We start from the raw sequence: 20,335 nt of genomic DNA, 5'->3' as shown, positions 1-20,335 counted from the left end.
AAAGGTCAGTCACATTAAAAGTAAATGGATGAAATATAGGTCAATTTTATATATAAAGTATACCTCAATAAAGTTGCTAAAAAAAAAAAAAGGTAAGAGAATTTCCAGTATTTTACTCTTACTGATGATCACCCAAGATAAATATTGAAGGCAGAGAGTCACAAACTTCAGTACTTAAAGGGTTCAGACAAGGGAAGGTAAACTTATGCCCCCATATCTAAAGTGAATAGGCACTGGATGGTTCCAGTGGATTACCATACACAAGGATATACCTAATGACTCCAAATCTTCTGATTTTTCAAAAGAAGTGGAAATATAGATTTTTGTAAATTAAAACATGGGCAACACTGTATGAGCCACAGGGAATGCATTTATAGATCAAATCTACCCCAAGGCCACCATTTTGCAAACTGAGCGGAAGAATACTTTGGATACACTGTATTTGTTCTTTTGTGGGTAAGATATACTTCACAAGTTTAAAAATATATATTAAAAATAAATTTTGAAAAAGAATACTTTAGTAAGAAAACCCTGGTGGGCCAAGAAAAGCTTTTGTAATGAATATGCTTAACTTTCTTTGGAGTCAAATAGCATGCAAATTCACAACTATTCCAAAGAAAGTGATACAGCAACTTGGATTTGAAGTTAGGTTCTGGAACCCAAATGCTGATACTCCAAAGCAAGTAACAATCAGAGCCAAGAAAGATCCATTGCCTGGCCCTCAGCTGCGGGGGCTTACTACTAAAGATACTGGTTTTCAAAGTCAGGGACTGAGCAAAGTTATTCTTATAATAAAATAATTATTTTAATGAACTATTTGAAATAATTTTAAACATCTGATCAATAAGATTATACACAAATATGGGAAAATGCTGCACTTTACAAAAAAATAAAGCTAAGCATTTAAATATACAAAAACAACTTTAGGTACAGATCTCTTCTGAACGTATTCTTTTAACATATACATAATTTTTAGCATTTTACATAATAACTTGCTGAAACAAAAAAATGTGGCCAATTTAACATTTACTACTGTCTAGAACATGGCTGTAACAGTCCTGATGGGAAGAACAGGATGAGGAGTAACATAATGGAGGTGTGTTTTTTCCCCTGAATTCTTTTCCTAAAAAGCAGCTTTCCTTTATTGGTTTGTTTTTCATTTTTTCTAGCCTTCCTGGAGGACTTACTGGTTCTTTCTGTATGCGATTCTAAATACAGCTATTACTTTTCACCAGCTACATGCCACAAAGGTGGAATTAAAAAAAAAAGAGTGTTTGCTTTATAAAACATGAGCTTCCTCCTCAGATGAATATATATCTCGCATATATATATAACATGCTTCTCATAATACATTTAGAGACAAGATCTCCAACAATGAGACGCTGCCATTACCTTTTGAGTACTGAATCCAAAATGGAGTTCTATTGTTAAAAATTTCTAATCATCAATTAGGATTTTTTTAAATGCAATAAGATGCTTAAAACTTGCAGTAACGAAAAGGATTTTACAAAACTATCCTTGAGATTTAAAACAATACACAAAACAAAAAAATAACTTCTTCCTTTTGAAATACTGCAAATTTGAAAATGTTTGATACATTTTCCTTTTTGGTTGGACTGTGATTTTGTCCTGTCAACAAAACCCGTACCAGCTGCACTGGAGTTCCAATCTCACCCCCGCAATAGAGGGAGCCTGTGCAGCACACACTTCCCGCTCTGGGATTCCATTTTCACTTTCCCCTCCTCGGGTGGAATGCAATGCCCCTTCATTCCTTCCAGCACTTCCCACCTTTTCCAGTTTCCAGTGAGGTATATATTCAGTGAGCTCCCGTTTTACAGTTTTACAGTTTCCCTGACAAGAATGTCCCCTCACTTGGTATCAGAAGTAGCCCATGGTGATGAACCAGAGAACAGCAACCTCAGGCACAAACGATTCCCATTTGCCTCAGTTTTGAAAACACTGGGATGCAGCTGACCAAAGCTGCCACAGACCCTAATCTGTGGCTCGTCACCTGCAACTACAGAAGGTGACTGTCACAATTAGCTAGGCAACTTCTGATCCCAGCCCAGAAAACCTAACACCTTGAGACAGGTTCAGTAGAGGATGAAATACAGTTTGCTTCGTAAGTAGTGACTCTTCCTTTCTTTTGCCTGCATCTTAACGCTGGCTGTATTAGGGATATCACCTCACCTGTTAACAGTCTGGCAAATGAAGCAGGTGGTACCAAACAGGGCCTTAAGTTGCTGTAATTAAATGCACACGTAGGCAGAAGCCTACGTCTGTATAAACTGTATTTCATTAACCAATTTCCAGAAGACAAAGTTGAATTCTAGTCATTAAGAACCCCATGGGATGTATAAATAAGATTTAATAAAAGTTTATAACTGTAAACAATGGTCTTCCCTATTGGTGATTATCTTCCAGAAACTGAAATTTCAGGAGAGTGCCACAATGCTCTTTATGTCTTCTTTGGCAGTAAACAGCAAGGATCTGGATGGAGAGTGCGTGGTCATTTCAGAAGGGCAAGGTATAGAGCTCGAGAATACCTCATCTCTCTTTCCTGTTCCATACAGAATATCAAGTCCCTGAGACAGATTCTTGTGATTCTTGGACGAAGCAACTGTTTGGTGGCTGTCAGACTGGATGTCCCAGAAGGAAGAAGATTGTCTTTTAAGCCCTAAACAGAATAAACAGAGAAAAAAGTTTACAGTAAGCAATCTTTCATACAGAGAAAAACTGTCTTCAGAATGGAAGAGCTCACTAGCTTCTGGCCACTGAGATAGGTGCTAGAGAGAATACAATGAAGCAGCAGGCTCAATCCTGTCCCTCAGCAGCCCCATCTCTTGGGAGGGAGGCCAGCCGCCTCCATACTAGCTCATGACCTCATTCATTCTCTCTCTCACCTGGACCATGGTGACAGCCTCTTAAACTGATTTCTCCACTTCCAGGCTCAACTTCACTCCATTCTTTGCTGTGCATTGAAGGCCAGACTTCTCTCTTTAAGAGTCTTAGACAAAACTTCCGGGAGTGATGGATGTGGTCATTATTTCAATTGTGGTGATGATTTCATAGGTGTATATGTAAAAACCTATCAGACTGTATACTATAAATGTGCGCAGTCTTTTGTATATCAATTATAAAAATGAAAGAAAAAGCCTTACATGGTTCATATCCCACCATTCCATGGTTCAAAAATCTTCGATGGCTCGCTGCTATCAAGAGTAGCTACCTGAGCACTTGTCATATTGACAGCTGTGTGACTCACCTCCCACACATGATCCCTTTTCTTTCATTTTACACTGCAGCAAGTTACATGGGTGCTGTCTCCATTTATCAAATGAGAAAACTGTGCTTAGATAGGTTACGCAACCTGTTCAAAGTCACATAGCAAAACTGAACTGTGACTCAATTTCTAATTGGATCTGAAGTGAGTGCTCTTAGTCACTGTCCTGTATTATCTACCAAATCAGGTACCAACTCATCACCTGGCTTCCCTACGGGCTTACTTCCCACTGCTCCTTTACAAAGCATCTTAAATGTGGCCAACAGATAAAGATCAGCAAAAAGCCATTCCAGACCAATCAATTCATCTTTTAAGACCCATTTCAAATGGGTCTACTTGCTGCCCCCACCAAAGGAATTCTCGCTGCAGCAATTACCTTACATAGTATTACAGTAATTTGTATATGCTACCACCACAACTACATACCCACTAGATCATAAGCTTTTTGAAGACAGGGACTATCAACCAATGTGGGCTCTAAATGTCATTCAAAAATGAATGGAACCCAATATGCTTATACTAAGACAGTTTTCTAAATATCAGTGTTTACACAACAGTATTAAAACAAACCAACAAACAAAAAAGATTGGAAAGAGAAATGAAAAATACAGAATTTTTAGACAAAGGATAATTTTAAAAGATTTTATTTATTTATTTGGCAGAGTGAGAGAGAGAGAGTGCATAAGCAGGAGGAGCAGCAGGCAGAGGGAAAGGGTGAAGCAGGCTTCCTGCTGAGCAGGGAGCCCGACCTAGGGCTCGATCCCAGGACACTGGAATCATGACCTGAGCCGAAGGCAGACGCCTAACCAACTGAGCCACCCAGGAGCCCCCAAAGGATAATCTTGTAAAGGTGATATCCTTTATTTTCTCATTATTTTTTAAAACCCTACTTTGTAACCAAAAACATCTCGATAGGGTTGGTAACTCTCCTTTCACCCTCCAAAAGACTTATATAAGAAAAGATATTTACCTAACACAGGAAGCAAAACTTCTGGTTCCATAACCATCCTTTTATAAATATCAAATTTTAATTACTCCCTCTACATTTCTGTTTTGTTTTGCTTTGTTTTGATGAAGGAGAAAGAAATCCTTTTTAAGGTCTCCAATAACACTGTGGTCAAAACAAGTCAACTTAATTCCATGCATGTTCACAGATTGACTGAGGGGCACTTTATCTGATGGTCAAACAAACTTTCCTTGAAAGATCCTTTGCAATTTGGGGGGAATATGATATCACAATCACATTTCTATACGCGTTAGGTTAAACTTGCTCAAAAGGGTCCATGGAACAAATTTTGGGAAGTCCACATTTTTAGAAAGAAAAACATTCCTTTGCCTGCACAACTGCCTGACTACTTATCTGGGAGCCCATCTGTGGTATAGAGCTAGGCTCTCACCACTTCTGCAAGGTTCTTAGTAATGAATGCAGTTTGTACAAATACAAGTGTCAGCCTCTGTAACTTCAGCTAAGCATGGGAGTCAAGCACTAGCACATTCCTCTTCCCTGTCAACATTACACTTAGAGGTGGTATAACGTAGATGTAATCTTAACTACTGTAAATTATCACCATCTCAATATTTTCATAAGATTTTTACAGAATGGGGATGCCTGGGTGGCCCAGTTGGTTAAGCATCTGCCTTCAGCTCAGGTTATGATCCCTGGGTCCTGGGATCGAGTCCCGCATTAGGGCCCTTGCTCAGCAGAGAACCTAACCTGTTTCTCCCTCCACGTGCCACTCCCCCTGCTTGTGAGCTCTCCCTCTCTTTCTCACAAATGATAAAAATCTTCAATAAAAAAAGATTTTTGCTGAATGGACCGGACAACTCAGCTTTGGAAAACTGGATAAAAAACACACATTAGGAAGACAGTTAATAAAACGCATCATGGGCAGTGAGTGGCAATTTTGTTGTATATAGGAATTACCAGTTTAAAACTATGGTACACTTATTTTATTTTTATTTTATTTTTAAACTGTAGTACATTTAAATAGAGGCATTTTTCTTAGCCAAAAATTAGATATAATGTGCTAATGCTGAATTGATGGTTGTTTATGAATGTTCAAGTACTAAGAGTTTGCCTAAAATCATTCAGTGTTTTATACGAATTTTGAAATTAAATGGCTAGCTGGATACACTATGTCTTGGCAATTCCACTTCTATGTAAATACCCAGAACTATATCATATGTTCACCAAAAAACACGTATGAGGATGTTCAGCAGTATTATTCATAACAGCCCTAAACAAGGAACAACCCAAATGCCCATTTAGAATAGGAATGTTGTGGAATATTTATACAAATGGAATACTACACAGTAGTAACAAACTGAGTAACATGGATGAACGTCACAAAAATGTTAAATGAAAGGATCCAGACATAAAGGGATACATACAGTTTGATTCCATTTCTATAAAGTTCAGAGCTATGGAAGTCAGGACAATGATTCCCCTTGCGGGGAGAGGAGTAGTGCCCAGAAGGAGACAGGAGAGGGTTATCTGAGGTTCTGGTGGTATACTCTATCTTGACTAGAGTATTGTCTACATGAGTGTGCTTGTGCTATGAAAATTCAGTGAACTTTAATTTGTCTGCTTTTCTGCATCAGTATTATACTTTAAAAAAAAAACTAAAATGCTCCCCAAACCCCACAATAACCCTTGTCTAGGTAGGAAATAAAAAAGGGAGCAAAAAGGGAAAAAGAGGCAAGGAAATAAGGCAAAAATATTAAACAGAAAAAAATTAAAGAAACCAAATCATCTGGGTAAAGAACAAAGGGGTCACAGTTCATGTTTGTCATGTGACAAGCCTAAAGGATTCAGGAGAAAGAGCCATATTACAGCTGCCAGCACGGGGTTGAAAAGAAGGTCATTCCAACAGGATGTAGCAGAAGGCCCAAGGCAATGTTGTAAATGAAACAAACCCCAAGGGACATTCAGTAACCCAACAGAAATGTCTTTCATAATTCACAACTTTACAAAGGTGATAGCATTCTCTTCTCCCAAACAGTGACACACTTAGGAAAGTCCATCTTTCTTGAACATGGATAAAAATATATAGCATTTTTATTCCTATGCTTATGGTTTGGGATGCCTACACTCTGACTTGACAGTTGCACAATGACCAGGCAAGAATAAGCAGCTACCTCTCAATTACCCATGTTTAAGAGAGTGGATAATGCGTGGCTAACTTAAAGTCATAAAAATTCAAACCTGCCTTTTCACCATCAGCTTTAATTTTCTCCCACTTCACCAAGTCCCTTTTCCAAAGTTTTCTAGGGCTGATTTCTGGTCACATTACACTATCAATGACAAAGAACACTAATGTGGTTAAGAGACCAGAATTTGAATGAAGAAAAAAAAAAAAGACCCTGTGACAATGTACTATTTATTTCTGAAACAGGGTGTCTCCCCAATCATCTTTCTACGTGAGGGTATTCCTTAACTTGGATTCTTCACCTGGATAAAAAGTAGGCAAAATGAAGAGAAAGGTCAAAGAGGATGAAAGAAATAATTCACTTACCAAGTGCACAACAAACGTTCTTAAAATCATAATCAGACCTAAATGTTCACATACTCTACTACTGTTAGGTCAATTAAGTTAGCTTTCATGCATTACTTTGTTCAACTCCATCACTAAACAAAGTTTCTTACTTTTATTTTGAGGAATTCTTCTCTAATAAGAAAAAAACTGAACACTTTAAGTCACCGATTTCAGAGAAATAACACTGTTTTAAGAATAACACTAATTAAAAATAACCAGTGATCCAAACTTTCATTCCCTCAAGTTAATGGAGTGGCTGCTGTGAAGTCAAACCTTGGAAAATTGGTCTACTTCATCTTCCACATTTCCTTAAGCTCTATTACTGCTATACTAAGTGAAAAGCAAAAATAATATCTTTATGAGCCCAGAGGCTTCATGAATCTTGCTGAAGTTCTCAGTGACTTCGTATGGCCCTCTGTTTCTAAAAACTGCCATCCATGGCAACTTAGCTTCATGCTAGTTCACACACTGATACAGTTTAAAAGTTACCTGGGTTACTGGGCATCTACTATGGGCAAGGAACTGTGCTAGGCAGCATAAAACATACAGGAGGATTGAACAGTGCTGAGCACTGGCTGTCTCCTCCATAAGCAACCTCAGACAAATTACTTAAGTTCTCGGTACCTCAGTTTCCTAATCTGCAAAACAGAAACAGGAACAGTAATTATTTCATAGAGTTGTCTTGAGGATTAAATGAGAACACTGCCTAGCACACAATATACATTTTATAAGTGTTAGCCCTTCTTATAATAAATTAGTTCACTAGTCAGTTGGGAGGTTTGAAGGTTTATAAACAGGAAATAGTGTAATTCTAGTTCCAGATCTTTTCTGACATCCCCTAGTTAAAACTAATTAGAATAAACTTCCTGCCCATGTCCTATTCTGTTAAGTCCTAACTAACTTAATTTCTCCTGCCACATTTACTTTGTTCCTTCCAGTGAAATCTTTTGAGTTTTAGTGGAGCTCTGAATGCCTAAAGCTAGACTAATGGGCATTTCAGACATGTGGCAGGTGGACAAAGGATATATCCCAGGACAGGAAGTTTTTCATCAGCTCCTCCAATCAGATACTGGAGGAACTTGATGCTCTGGAGACCCAACCAAGCTTATCAATACTGTTTCTAGAAGCTAACGTCAACTTCTTGCATTTTATTCCTGGCATCAGAAGACTAACTAAACAAGTGTGTCCCTGAATCTTTTTTTTTTTTTTATTAAAGATTTTATTTATTTGACAGAGATAGCCAGCGAGAGAGGGAACACAAGCAGGGGGAGTGGGAGAGGAAGAGGCAGGCTCATAGCAGAGGAGCCTGATGTGGGGCTCGATCCCATAATGCCGGGATCACGCCCTGAGCCGAAGGCAGACGCTTAACCGCTGTGCCACCCAGGCACCCCTGTGTCCCTGAATCTTAATAATTAACTAGAAACAAAAATTGGGCATTTTTAATAGAGGCAAAGATTCATTACATTTTCAGGCTCTGCTCCTGATTTTATCCTAACCCCATGCCCCATGGCAGCTCTTAACCCGAGGACTGAAGTCTTAAACTTTAGGGAGGAAACAAGGAATAGACATGGGAACAGGGGGTACAATGAAGACTGGCTCCAGGAAAAAAAAAAAAAATCAAATATCTTCTAAGTCCTGGAAGCAAGGAAAAATAAAAGGATCCTGGATGCCTGGCCCTGTGTAAGAAGAACTATGAGAAAGAAACTGAGGGCTTCAGAGGGGAGGGGGGTGGGGGAATGGGATAGACTGGTGATGGGTAGTAAGGAGGGCACGTATTGCATGGTGCGCTGGGTGTTATACGCAACTAATGAATTATCGAACTTTACATCAGAAACCAGGGATGTACTGTATGGTGACTAACATAATATAATAAAAAAACATTAAAAAAAAAAAAAAAAAGAAGAAGAACATGAAAAACCTATATTCGAAAGACCTGAGCTTCTAGGCCTTAAGGGCAGCACAGAGCAAAAAATACTGAGCTTCAGGATTGAGCACCCTCTGCTGGTCAACGAGAAGAACTTTTGAAGCAAAAGAGCTGCGGCTTTTATCACCTTCGTTTTATTCCTTTTGAGTTATTTCAGAATATTGACAACCCTACATGTTATCTTCTGCCCTAAAATTTTGTTATTTCTACGTATCCATGTTTCAACAGTCTTTTACAGAAATAATGTTTAATAATATGTTTAACAGACTGATATGACATGTAATCATGGGCTCTGAGTTCTATTTCGAGTTGTGTCATTAGGAGAGATATATAAAGATAAGTCTGGTTCTTCTCTGCTAATGACATTCCCCTCCTTTATTTCCAAAAGAATGCTTCCTTAAAATCAGGACCTCATTGTTTAATTTCCTAATGAAGTCTCCAACTTAATGTATCCAAAATTCCTCATGTATCAAACCATTACTCCTCTTTTGCCCTCTTCTTTCTTACTTAAGGGAATGGCAATACCATGCCCCTTCAATACCTAAGCCCAAAAATTGGGTGTCATCCTCAACCCTTTCTCCTTCTACATCCCCTCTGTCACTTATCAGTTCTACCTCTTAATGACTTCCAAATCACATGCTTCCTTCTGTATTTTTACTGTCATTACCCTTTGCCTAGGTTACCTCAACAACCTTCTTAAGCAACTTCCTTAGTTCCACTATTAATATTGTTCACACTGAAGTGGGAATGATCTTTCTAAAATAATAATCAGATAACACTGTTTTCCTGATCAAAATGCTCCAATAGATAAAAATCTATAGGACCCAGTCCCAGTATCCAAGCATGACATATGTGGTCATCCATGAGCATACCAAAGCCTCTCCCCAGTCTCACCTCTCATTTCTTTCTTCCTGTTCCAAACTACTGAGTATGCCACAGAGTACTTTTTTCCTCTTTGCTCCAAGACAGGTAATTCTCTCCTCCTGAACTCATTTCCAATCTCTCTGTCCCATCCTCATATCACATTACCTTACTAAGTTCTTTAAAACTCAGTTCAGGTACTTGTTTCCCCAGTGCTACAAATCCAAACTTACCCCCCAGGTCTGGACCAGGTGCAAGTCCTGTATACTTCAGTAATACTCTGAATTTTGTTCTACTGTCACATGCATTCAGCACAATGAAACTACCTCTTTAATTTTCTCACTCGCTAAAAGGGAAGGATTTTGGAGCTGTGAATATTTTATACAGCGTTTAGCACTTAGCTGGTATTCATTCAATGTCGTAGTATGATTATATGTCTAGTGTCACCCAATAAATCACTAATGTGAATTAACAATGAAAATGAGCTATATTATGGATTTATAATCAAGATCCTGCTGTCGTTCTTAGCTTTAAGCCAAATAAATCTGGGAGAAAATGTTAAGTCCTGTGGTGGCTTGTTCTTAAGCATTATCCAGCCTTCTAACAACTTATCTCACCCACTCATCCTTACCAAGCTGCCACTGGATGAAACTGCTCAAAAGGCTGTTTTTTTGGTCACTCTTTCCAAAAAGAAAATGCTTCAGCCCACCAAATAATACAACACGCAAGAACAGTAGATTACCAAATAATGAGTCAAACTCTGAAATGTAGCAACTTTCCTTTTAACATTATAGTTTTAACCTTTAATTAAGACACTTACAAAGTCCTCTGAAAACTCAAACCATGTCCAAAGATAAATTTTACGTATTACTTTATGAAAACTTCAAAGGACTGCCAGTTAACTTTTTTTTTTCTTTCAGAACCAGCTTTGATTTTATCCTTGGAGGATCTTAATGTTAAGAAAAGCTACAATAATATCAGTAAAGGTTGTTGTGCCTCACAACTAAAGGTAAATTTGCCAATATACTTCAGTACTAATTGTAGCTTTATTTAAAACTCTGGTAATTCTAGAGTTGGAAAGTTGCATAGGACTGATGGAAAATGATATTATAAAGAAATATGAATTTACAGGAAAAATAAAAGAGCACTGCAAGTGGTAAATATAAAAACTATTTTTATTTTCATAAACTCTTTAGAAGATTATGACCAAGTAATGAGAATGTACTAGAGTTAAAAACATATGTAAAAGTAAAAAGGTGATAACAATAACACAAAGGATGGGAGGGACTTGTGTAACAGAATCATATAGTTAAAAGGTTTTCAACTCTTACGTGATGTGATATTAATTCAAGGTTAAGTGTAGTCAGTTAAGGATACCTACTATGACTGTTAACAGATACATACATACAACCGTTAAAAAAATAAAAGAGGAGTATAGTTAAAAGTCAACAGAGGATATAGAACATCACACTAAATACTACATAATTAACTCAAAAGATAACTAGAAAGGAGAAACAAGGGGTGCCTGGGTGGCACAGCAGTTAAGCGTCTGCCTTCGGCTCAGGGTGTGATCCCGGCGTTATGGGATCAAGCCCCACATCAGGCTCCTCCTCTATGAGCCTGCTTCTTCCTCTCCCACTCCCCCCTGCTTGTGCTCCCTCTCTCACTGGCTGTCTCTATCTCTGTCAAATAAATAAATAAAACATTTAAAAAAAAAAAAAAGAAAGGAGAAACAAAATAACAGCGGGACAAACAAAATAAACGGCCAGATAACAGACCTAAATTCAATCACAGTGAAATTATATTAAATATAAATGGACTAAACACTTCAAATATGTTTTCAGACAAGACAAAAATCGCAAACTCGAAGATATGCTATTCATAAGAGAACAGCTTTAAGTAAAGACATAGATAGGCTGGAAGTAAAAGGACAGAAAAAAATAAACCATGCAAATACTAAGCATAATAGTATTTGGTGTGGCTATAACAATATTTAACAAAGTAAGACTTTAAGATAAGGAATACTACTAGAAATGAGAATAATTTCACAATGACAAAAGGGAGAAATTCTTAAGAAAGACATAATGTATTTATGCCTAATAACAGACCATCAAATAAAAGAAGTAAACATTGGTAAGTAGAAACAGACAAATGTAAAACCAGTTTTAAAAAGAGAAAACAACTTATAAACCTCTCTCAGTAACCCATGTAACAAGCAGCCAAAAAAAAATTGGTAAGGATGTTGAAGACTTATAGACCCTTACTCAATACTAAAGAACACACATCCTTCTCAAGTGCACAGAAATATTCCCTAAGATATACCATATGCTAAGACAGGTCTCAATAAATTTAAAAGGATTGAAATACAGAATATGTTCTCTAACCATAATGAAAACACTAAATATTTGAAATTAAACAACACATTTCTGAACAGTCTGTATTTCAAAGAAGATATCAGAAAAGGAAATTAGGAAATATTTTTTAAATTTAATGATAATAAGAACACAACATATCCAACATATCAGAGCTTTTCTGCTTTGGCTTCACTCCCACAAACTAATGGAAATTTATAACGTTAAATGTTTATATTAGAATAAAAAAGTATACTCAACCTTCACCTCAACTGAGAAGCTGGAAAAAGAAAATATTAAACTCAATGGAATTAGAAGAAAGGAAATAAATAGGAGTGGAAATCAATGACATAAGAAATAGACAAACATTTTTTAAAAAAGTAATAAAGCCATAAGTTAGTTTTTGGAAAAGATTAATGAAACATATGAACCCTTATCTAGACTGATCAGGAAGAAAGAAAACACACAAATGATCAATATCAGGAATGAAAGAAAAGATAACATCACCACAGACATTAAAAGACAACAACGAGATACAAAGAATAATTTTATGTGAATGTCTTCAACAATCTAGATGAATGCAAAAATTCTTTGAGAAACACAACTTTCAAATACTAACACACACAAAAAGAGAGAATCTAGTATTGAGTTTTCCTCACATGAAGAACTCCTGGCCTGATCAGGTGCCTTCATCGGTAAATACTATTAAACACCTGAGGAGGAAATAAGGCCTATCTTAGACACTTAAACACTTTAAAAAAGAAAAAAAAGAAAAGAGGAAGAACGAACACTGGCATAACTCAAGCCCAAACTAACAAGGACACTATAACAAGCTAAAATTATAGACCAATATCTTTCATGAACACAGATGCAAAAATACTAAACAAAACGAACGAACAGCAAATAGAATCCAGCAACATGAATAATCATTTTATATTGTGACCAACTGGGACTTATCCCAGGATTAAAAAGCTGGCTAAAATTTAAAAAACAAATACAAATGATCAAATTAAGAGAATAAAGGAGAAAACTCATGATAATCAGATAAATTCAGAGAAGCTTTGGCAAAATTCCACACCCACCATCAGAAAAGTTCTGAAGTCAACTAGGAAGAGAAGAATTTCCTCTATAAAAAACCTACACCCAAAGTCATACTTAAAGGTTAAATACGGAGTGCTTTTTCCCTAAGATCAGAAACAAGGCAAGGATGTCTGACCTCACCACTTCTTTTCAACACAATGCTGGGGATGTTAGCTAGTGTTCTGAGGCAAGAAAAAATAAATAAAAAGCACAAAGACTGGAAAGAAAGAAGTACTCTATTTTGATTTGTAAACATGATTATTTAGCACATCTTTAGGAATTTACATCCAAAATTAGAGAACAATTAGGTAAACTTAGCAGGTTGGAGGATACAAGATTTGCTATATTAGCAATGAACTGGAAAGTATAATATAAAAATACCATTTCAATAGCATCAAGAAAATAGTATCTATGTATAAATGTAATGAAAGACATGGAAGACTTTTTTTTTTTAAGATTTATTTATTTATTTGTCAGAGAGAGCACACGTGCACAAGCAGGGGGAGCAGCAAGCAGGCGGAGAAGCAGGCTCCCCGCTGAGCAAGGAGCCCGATGTGGGACTTGATCCCAGGACCCTGGAATCATGACCTAAGCTGAAGGCAGATGCTTAACCAATTGAGCCACCTAGGCATCCTGACCTGGAAGACTTCTAAATAGAAAGCTAAAACACTGCAGGGAGAAATTAAAGATGACAGAAATACATGTAAGAATATACAAAGCTCGTATTGCCTCACGACTGTTAAGATGTCGGTTCTTCGCAAACTGATCTATAGATTCAATGCCATCCTAACACATATATACACATTTTTGTAAGAACGACAAGATGCTGAAATTCATATGAAAATGCAAAGGACCCAGAATTGTCAAAAAACACTCTTGAAAAAGGACAAAGTTGGAGGATTTCAACTATTGGATTTCAAAATTATTACAGTAAGCAAGAGACTGTGGTTTTGGCGTAAATATAGAAAAACAGATCAACAAAATGAAGTATGAATATGTACTTCTACATACACAGTTAATTGATTTTAAATGTAAGTCATGATAAATGGAGTAAGTCTTTTCAATAAATGGGATGGAGCAACAAGATATCTGTATATTAAAAAATTAGCCTCAACCCCTAACTTCAGATCAGATATAAAAATTAAATTAAGAAGATCAAACACTTAAAATATAAGAAGATCAAACACTTAAAATGTAAAATATAAAGCTTCTAAGAAAAAAATCTTCAAAATTATGGGTACAACAATTTTTTTAGTGGAAAGAAGTAACTATAAAAGAAAAAAATGACAAATTACACTTCATCGAAGTTAAACCCTTCTGTTCTTCCAAAAGACACCTTCGTGAAAATAAAAGTACACTGCTAAAGGGAGTGTGAAATGGCACAACTTGAAAAAAGTTTAAAGTTCTTATAAAATTAAATCTACATCTATCTTATGATTCAACAGTTACACTCCTAAGTATTTATCTAAGAGAATGAAAGCATATGTCCACAAAATGACTTTTACAGGGATGTTGACAGCAGCTTTATTTGTACTTGCCAAAAATTAGGAGGAGCCCAAGTGTCCAATGAATAAACAAATTATGGACCATTTATACAATGGAGTACTACTCAACACTAAAAAGGAACGTATTACTGACATGCGCAAAGCGAATAAATCTCAAAAACATACACACAGAGTGAAAATTTAAAAACAAAAAAGTACATTGCTGTATGATCCCCAATTACACAAAATTCTAGAACAGGCAAGACTAACCTATGGTAACGGAAATTAGATCAGTAACTGAAGTAAAAGGTTGGATGGCAGGGGTAATGACTGAAAAGGCATGAAAAAACTTTCTGGGGTCACAGAAATGTTTTGTATCTTGATATGGGATAGTGGTTATAATTAAAACCAGCACATCTTATTGTAAATAAATTACACCTTGATCTTAAAAACAAGTGCAAAGTTCCTTTGAAGTTTTAAAAGTCATTCCCTCCTTGAGACTTCCCCCAAAGGAACATGATTACTCTTCTCTACTGTCTGGTGTGCTTGGTATAAAAGTTTGAGAAGCACTGTGACGTCAGAATTCTATACTCACAAATATTATGACAGGTACAGAGAATGTGGACAAAGAAATGTTTATTCCAACATTATGTGGAAAGTTGTTTGTAAATAAAAAGTTACCTAGAAGATATTGTAAAACTCTGAATATATTCAACTCAAGAGATTATAAGTATTATCGAAGTGCTTGAAAAATTTAAGTGTCAGCATTTCTCAATGGGGGTGTTATTAGAATTCTGAGTAAGCTTGACTGGGTGGATCTGCCTCTCATATTGCATGATGTTTAGTATCACTGGTTCCCTGTCACCAAATGCTAGTAGCACAGTCCAACTCTTGAGTCACTGTGTCAGAACAACAATACTCCACAAATTTCTAAGCACTCCAAAGGAGCAGGTACTGCCCCCAGTTGGGAATCACTAGTCTACAAGCTAATGGACAAAAGCATATGTAAGCAGCATGAAAAATCATCCAGTTAATAGACTTAATCTACCATACCATTTTAATTCCAAAGCTGATAATTTAACTAATGACTACCTTTACTTAATCTTCAAAAGAAAAAAGTCCATGCTTTTATGTGCTATATATAAGACCAACTTGGGAAGATGAAGAACAACTGATTTTGTTGAAATCTCTAATTAGGGAAACCAAATACAACCACTGACAACACTGTCAATAGCAACAAACTGTAAGACAAGAAATAACATTAGAAACCAAATTACTAAATGGAGTGATAAACCCAGAAGATGATTTATCATGGTCAGAACCCTACAAATGGCCCATGAATGTGCAACAGCAGGCTTAGAAAAGAATCAGGATACTCCCAAGGTGTTCTTTGTGGCAGAAAATTAGCAAACATTCTAAGGTAAGTCAGGCAGATGTTAACTGATTTGCTTTATGGTTTCAATATTCAAACTTGCCTTTCATGTTGCAATCAAAACACAACATAATCATTTAATGACAAGAAAGGTTAGGCTACTAGCATTTTACTGACATATGTAAATTCAAGAATGGACACTGAGAACAAGACTAAAGAATGGAAAGGGATGTAAGGCAACCTACATGCCTGGTACATGGTCCTATAACAAGAAACTGAATTTGTGATTAAAAAGCTTCTCTTTGGGGAGCTTGGGTGGCTCAGTTGGTTAAGTGTCTAACTCTTGACTTCGACTCAGGTCACGATCTCAGGGTTGGGAGACCAAGGCCCGCAATGGGTTCTGCACTGGACATGGAGCCTGCTTAAGATTCTCTCTCTGCCCCTTCCCTTCCCCATGGAAGTACTACACAAATTGATCTATAAATTCAATGTAATCTGTATCAAAATTCTAGCTACCTTTTGTGCAGACATTGACAAAATAATCCTAAAATACACATGTAAATGTAAGGGAACCAGAATACCCAAAACAACGAATCTTGAAATTCTTTGAATTTCTTGAAATTCTTGAAACTCTTGAAAGAATTCTTGAAAACAAAGAATCAAGTTGGAAAAATCACTTTCTGATTTCAAAACTTACTGCAAAGCTATAGTAATCAAGACACATGGTATTTGTACAAGGATAGAACAGACACACAGATCAACAGAAGAGAGAGTCCAGAAATAAACCGATACATTTATGATTAATTTATTTTCAAAAAGGGTGTTAAGACTGTTCAATGGGAAAGGATAGTCTTTTCAAAAAATGGTGCCAGGACAACTGGCTATCTACATGCAAAAGAATGAATTTGAACCCATCTCACACCATATAAAAAATGAACTCAGAAAGGATCAAAGATGTAAATAAATGTAAGAGCTAAAACTATAACACTCTAAGATACAAATCCTGTAACACTGGGTTAGGCAATGCTTTCTTGGATATGATACCTAAAGCAAAAGCAAGCAAAGAAAAAGATTGACTGCACTTCATTTCTACAAAGTAAACATACAAATGACCAATAGGGACATGAAAAGATGTCCAACATTATTAGTTATTAGAGAAATACAAAATAAAACCATAATGAGATACCACTTCACACCCACTGGAATGACTACTAAAAAAAACCTAAACCAAAACCAGGCAATAACAACTGTTGACCATTATGTGGAGAAACTGGAACCCTCATGCATTGCGAGTAGGAATGTAAAATGATACAGCTGTTACGCAAGGCAGTTTGACAGTTCCTCAAAAAGTCAAACACAGAGTTACCATATGACCCAGCAACTCCACTCCTAAGAATATACCCAAAAGAAATGAAACTTGAATATGAATGTTCATAACAGCATTAATTATAATAGCCAAGTATATAAACAATCAGCTGATGAATGGATAAACAAAATGTCACATATCCATATAATTTATGGATAATGGAATATTATTCAGCCATAAATAGGAATGAAGTACTGATAACATGCCACAACATGGATGGACCTTGAAAACATCAAGTGAAGCCAAAGAAGTTAGACACAAAAGGCCGCATATTATATTCATTCCATTTATATGAATGCCCAGAACAGGCAAATCCATAAAGACAGAAAGCAGATTAGTGGTTGAAAGAGGTGGGAGGGAGTGCCTACTGATGGCTATGGAGATTCCTTCTGGAGTGATGAAAATGTTCTGGGATTAAATAATGGAGATAGTTGCACAACCATGGGAATATACTAAAAACTACTGAACCATATACTTTAAAATACTGAATTTTATGGTATGTGAATTATATCTGAAAGATTGGCACAGTCTGATAAGTCATACAAACAAGTTCAAATAAACATTTTGAAAGCAACTGATACTTACTGTTTTTAATACCCTATGGAATTCTTGGGGGGGAAATGCATAAACAGGAATTCAACAATATACTCTAAATGTTATCAGAAAGTACTGTTGCAATATTTAAGGCAGACATACTGCTTTCCAAGTAAACCTGCGTTTTCACTGGTAACATTTGCTGACAATCTGAACATCTACTCTGGGAAAATTTCACAGAGAAATTAACTGTCATTGGAAAGACACGCTTAGCAAAGGAATTACCAGCCACTTTTCCCATAAACATTAGTTTGTTGTTAATTAGCGCTCATCTATCACTTTGGAAAACCCTCTAAGGCCTGATATTTAGTATAGGCAGCTGTATATCACACAGGCAATTCTTGCTTCTCATAGTCACTAAAGTTGGAACCAAATAGCTGCATACAAGGCTGAAACAAAGAGCTACTAGTACATTAGGGAGTAAGCATAACGGTATAACTGGTCATGTGAGAATACTACAATTCAAGAAATCTGAGGAGAGTAATACTAGTCTAAATTACAGAAACAGTATGCAGATAGACACACTTTTAAAAACTGCTTCTTGGGAGCCTGACAACTTATAGGAATCATCTTAAGGCTTGATAAGTTAAAAAAATAATCTTTCTTAGCGTAAGCCCATTATTAAGCTAACTATAATTAAAGTGCTTTGAAGGAAAAAAAAAACCTTACAAAGCCTCAAATATTACATATAAAACATCATTAAAACACTACTTGTGCCCCAGGAGGAATGGTGACCAAAATAATTAATGGAGCAGAGGAATATAACAATAAAAATACCCAAGGAAAAGACATGGGAATCTTAAAAAGTTCACCAACAACTCTTCACAGATAACGTTATTTTATATACATTATACTAATTTCCAGTTTAACCACAAGCATCCATGGCCAGATGCTAAAAGGCTAACAAGGCTCATCACTGGTGTCCTGTCACGCTCAGTTATAAGGCAGAATAGGCCAGACCAGCATCTATCCAGCACAGGTGCCATAAAGAAAACTAACTCTTTGACTATAAATTCCAAGCAAGATGAGACCTAGTTCTATTCTTTTCACCACTGTACCTAGAACAGTTGGTGACTGAATAAATGACTAAGTGAATACAAATGCCATCTCTTCCAAATAGAGAATAGAAAGGAGATTAACCAAAAGCTAAGAGATAACAAATGGCATTAAGCTTTGAAAATAATAGGGATGCCTGGGTGGCTCAGCTGGTTAAGCAGCTGCCTTCAACTCAGGTCGTGATCCCAGAGTGCTGGGATCAAGCCCCACTTTGGGCTCCCTGCTCAGTGGGGAGTCTGTTTCACCCTCTCCCTCTACCCCTCCCCTGCTCCTTCTCTCTCACTTACCCTATCAAATAAATGAACACAATCTTTTTTTTTTAAAAAAGGTTTTAAAATAACAATATCCAGTGCTGATTGAGATACTAATAAATACACACTTTCATATACTGCTGGTAGAAATATAAACTAGTTCAATTTTGGTGGACAGCAATTAACAGTAAATATTTAAAAGGAACTTTAATATTAAATATCTCATTTGACCTTGCAACTCTAGTTCTGGAAAAAACAAACACACAAAACAAAAGAAAACCCATGAGGGCGCTTGGGTGGCTCAATTGGTTAAGCATCTGCCTTTGTCTCCGGTCATGATCCCAGGGTTCTGGGACTGAGCCCCACATCGGGTTCCCTGCTTAGCGGTAGCCAGCTGCTTCCTCTCCCCGCCTCTTCCCCTGCTAGTGCTCGCGTGTTCTCTCGGTCAAATAAATAAATAAAATCTTAAAAATAAAACCCATGGTGAAAGATTTAATTATAAATAGGTTCATACAATTATAAATAGGTTCATTATATTAGAAACTAAAGTATGTCCAATGAGAGATGGATAAATTACAGTACGCCAACAAAATGTGTAGAAAAACATTTAATGACATGGATAAGAGGTATATATGACAATGTTAAGTAAAAAAAGTACATTGCCAATATTCCCATTCTGTGAATTTTGTAAAAATGTGATAGGATGTGGATAATTTAATTTCCTTCTCTACATTTTCTACAATAAACAAACATGTTTCTTGATGAAAATAAAAATTTTAAACATAAAAATTGGTGATTTCTTTAAAAAGTCCCTCTGTAAAGTGAATTTTTATCACCAATCTGAGAAATCAAAAGGTGTAAGTGATGGGGACAAGAAAGGGACACAGGAGGAGTTGACAGAAAAGGACCCATTGAAAATAAAATAGAGAAAGCAGACAGAATAGATTCCAGAGAGTGAAAGAGGTAGGCTTTGGAGCTTCTGGTGAGGTTAACGAACAGAGAAAGGCTTGTGGAAAGGTGGGGGAAGTCCTCATTTCAGGTCAAATGAGGTATATATTCCCTCTAAAATCCAAATGTGCCCCTTTCTTTGTGATGGGAGAAGACAGCTAGATATAGCAGGTTTTGTTGTTGTTGTTGTTGTTTGGCATGGAAAAGGTACCTCAACGTAGTCCAAACC

At 36.5% G+C, this 20,335-nt stretch overlaps 1 protein-coding gene across 1 annotated transcript in view; it reads right to left on the bottom strand.

Annotated features, from left to right (window-relative positions):
- Positions 1–783: 783 nt before the first annotated feature.
- The window catches only part of TAF4B (TATA-box binding protein associated factor 4b), a 126,506-nt gene continuing 106,954 nt past the window's right edge, over positions 784–20,335 (bottom strand). The window contains exon 15 of the mRNA XM_019796608.2: positions 784–2,677. Within this exon, the coding sequence (XP_019652167.2) occupies positions 2,510–2,677 (168 nt within the window). The 3' untranslated portion in view covers positions 784–2,509. The remainder of the gene's footprint in view (positions 2,678–20,335) is intronic.

Source organism: Ailuropoda melanoleuca, chromosome 14 (genome assembly GCF_002007445.2).
Source record: "Ailuropoda melanoleuca isolate Jingjing chromosome 14, ASM200744v2, whole genome shotgun sequence".
NCBI lineage: Eukaryota > Metazoa > Chordata > Mammalia > Carnivora > Ursidae > Ailuropoda > Ailuropoda melanoleuca.
Note: the sequence above shows the minus strand (reverse complement) of the source record. Positions and strands in the feature narration are given on the sequence as shown.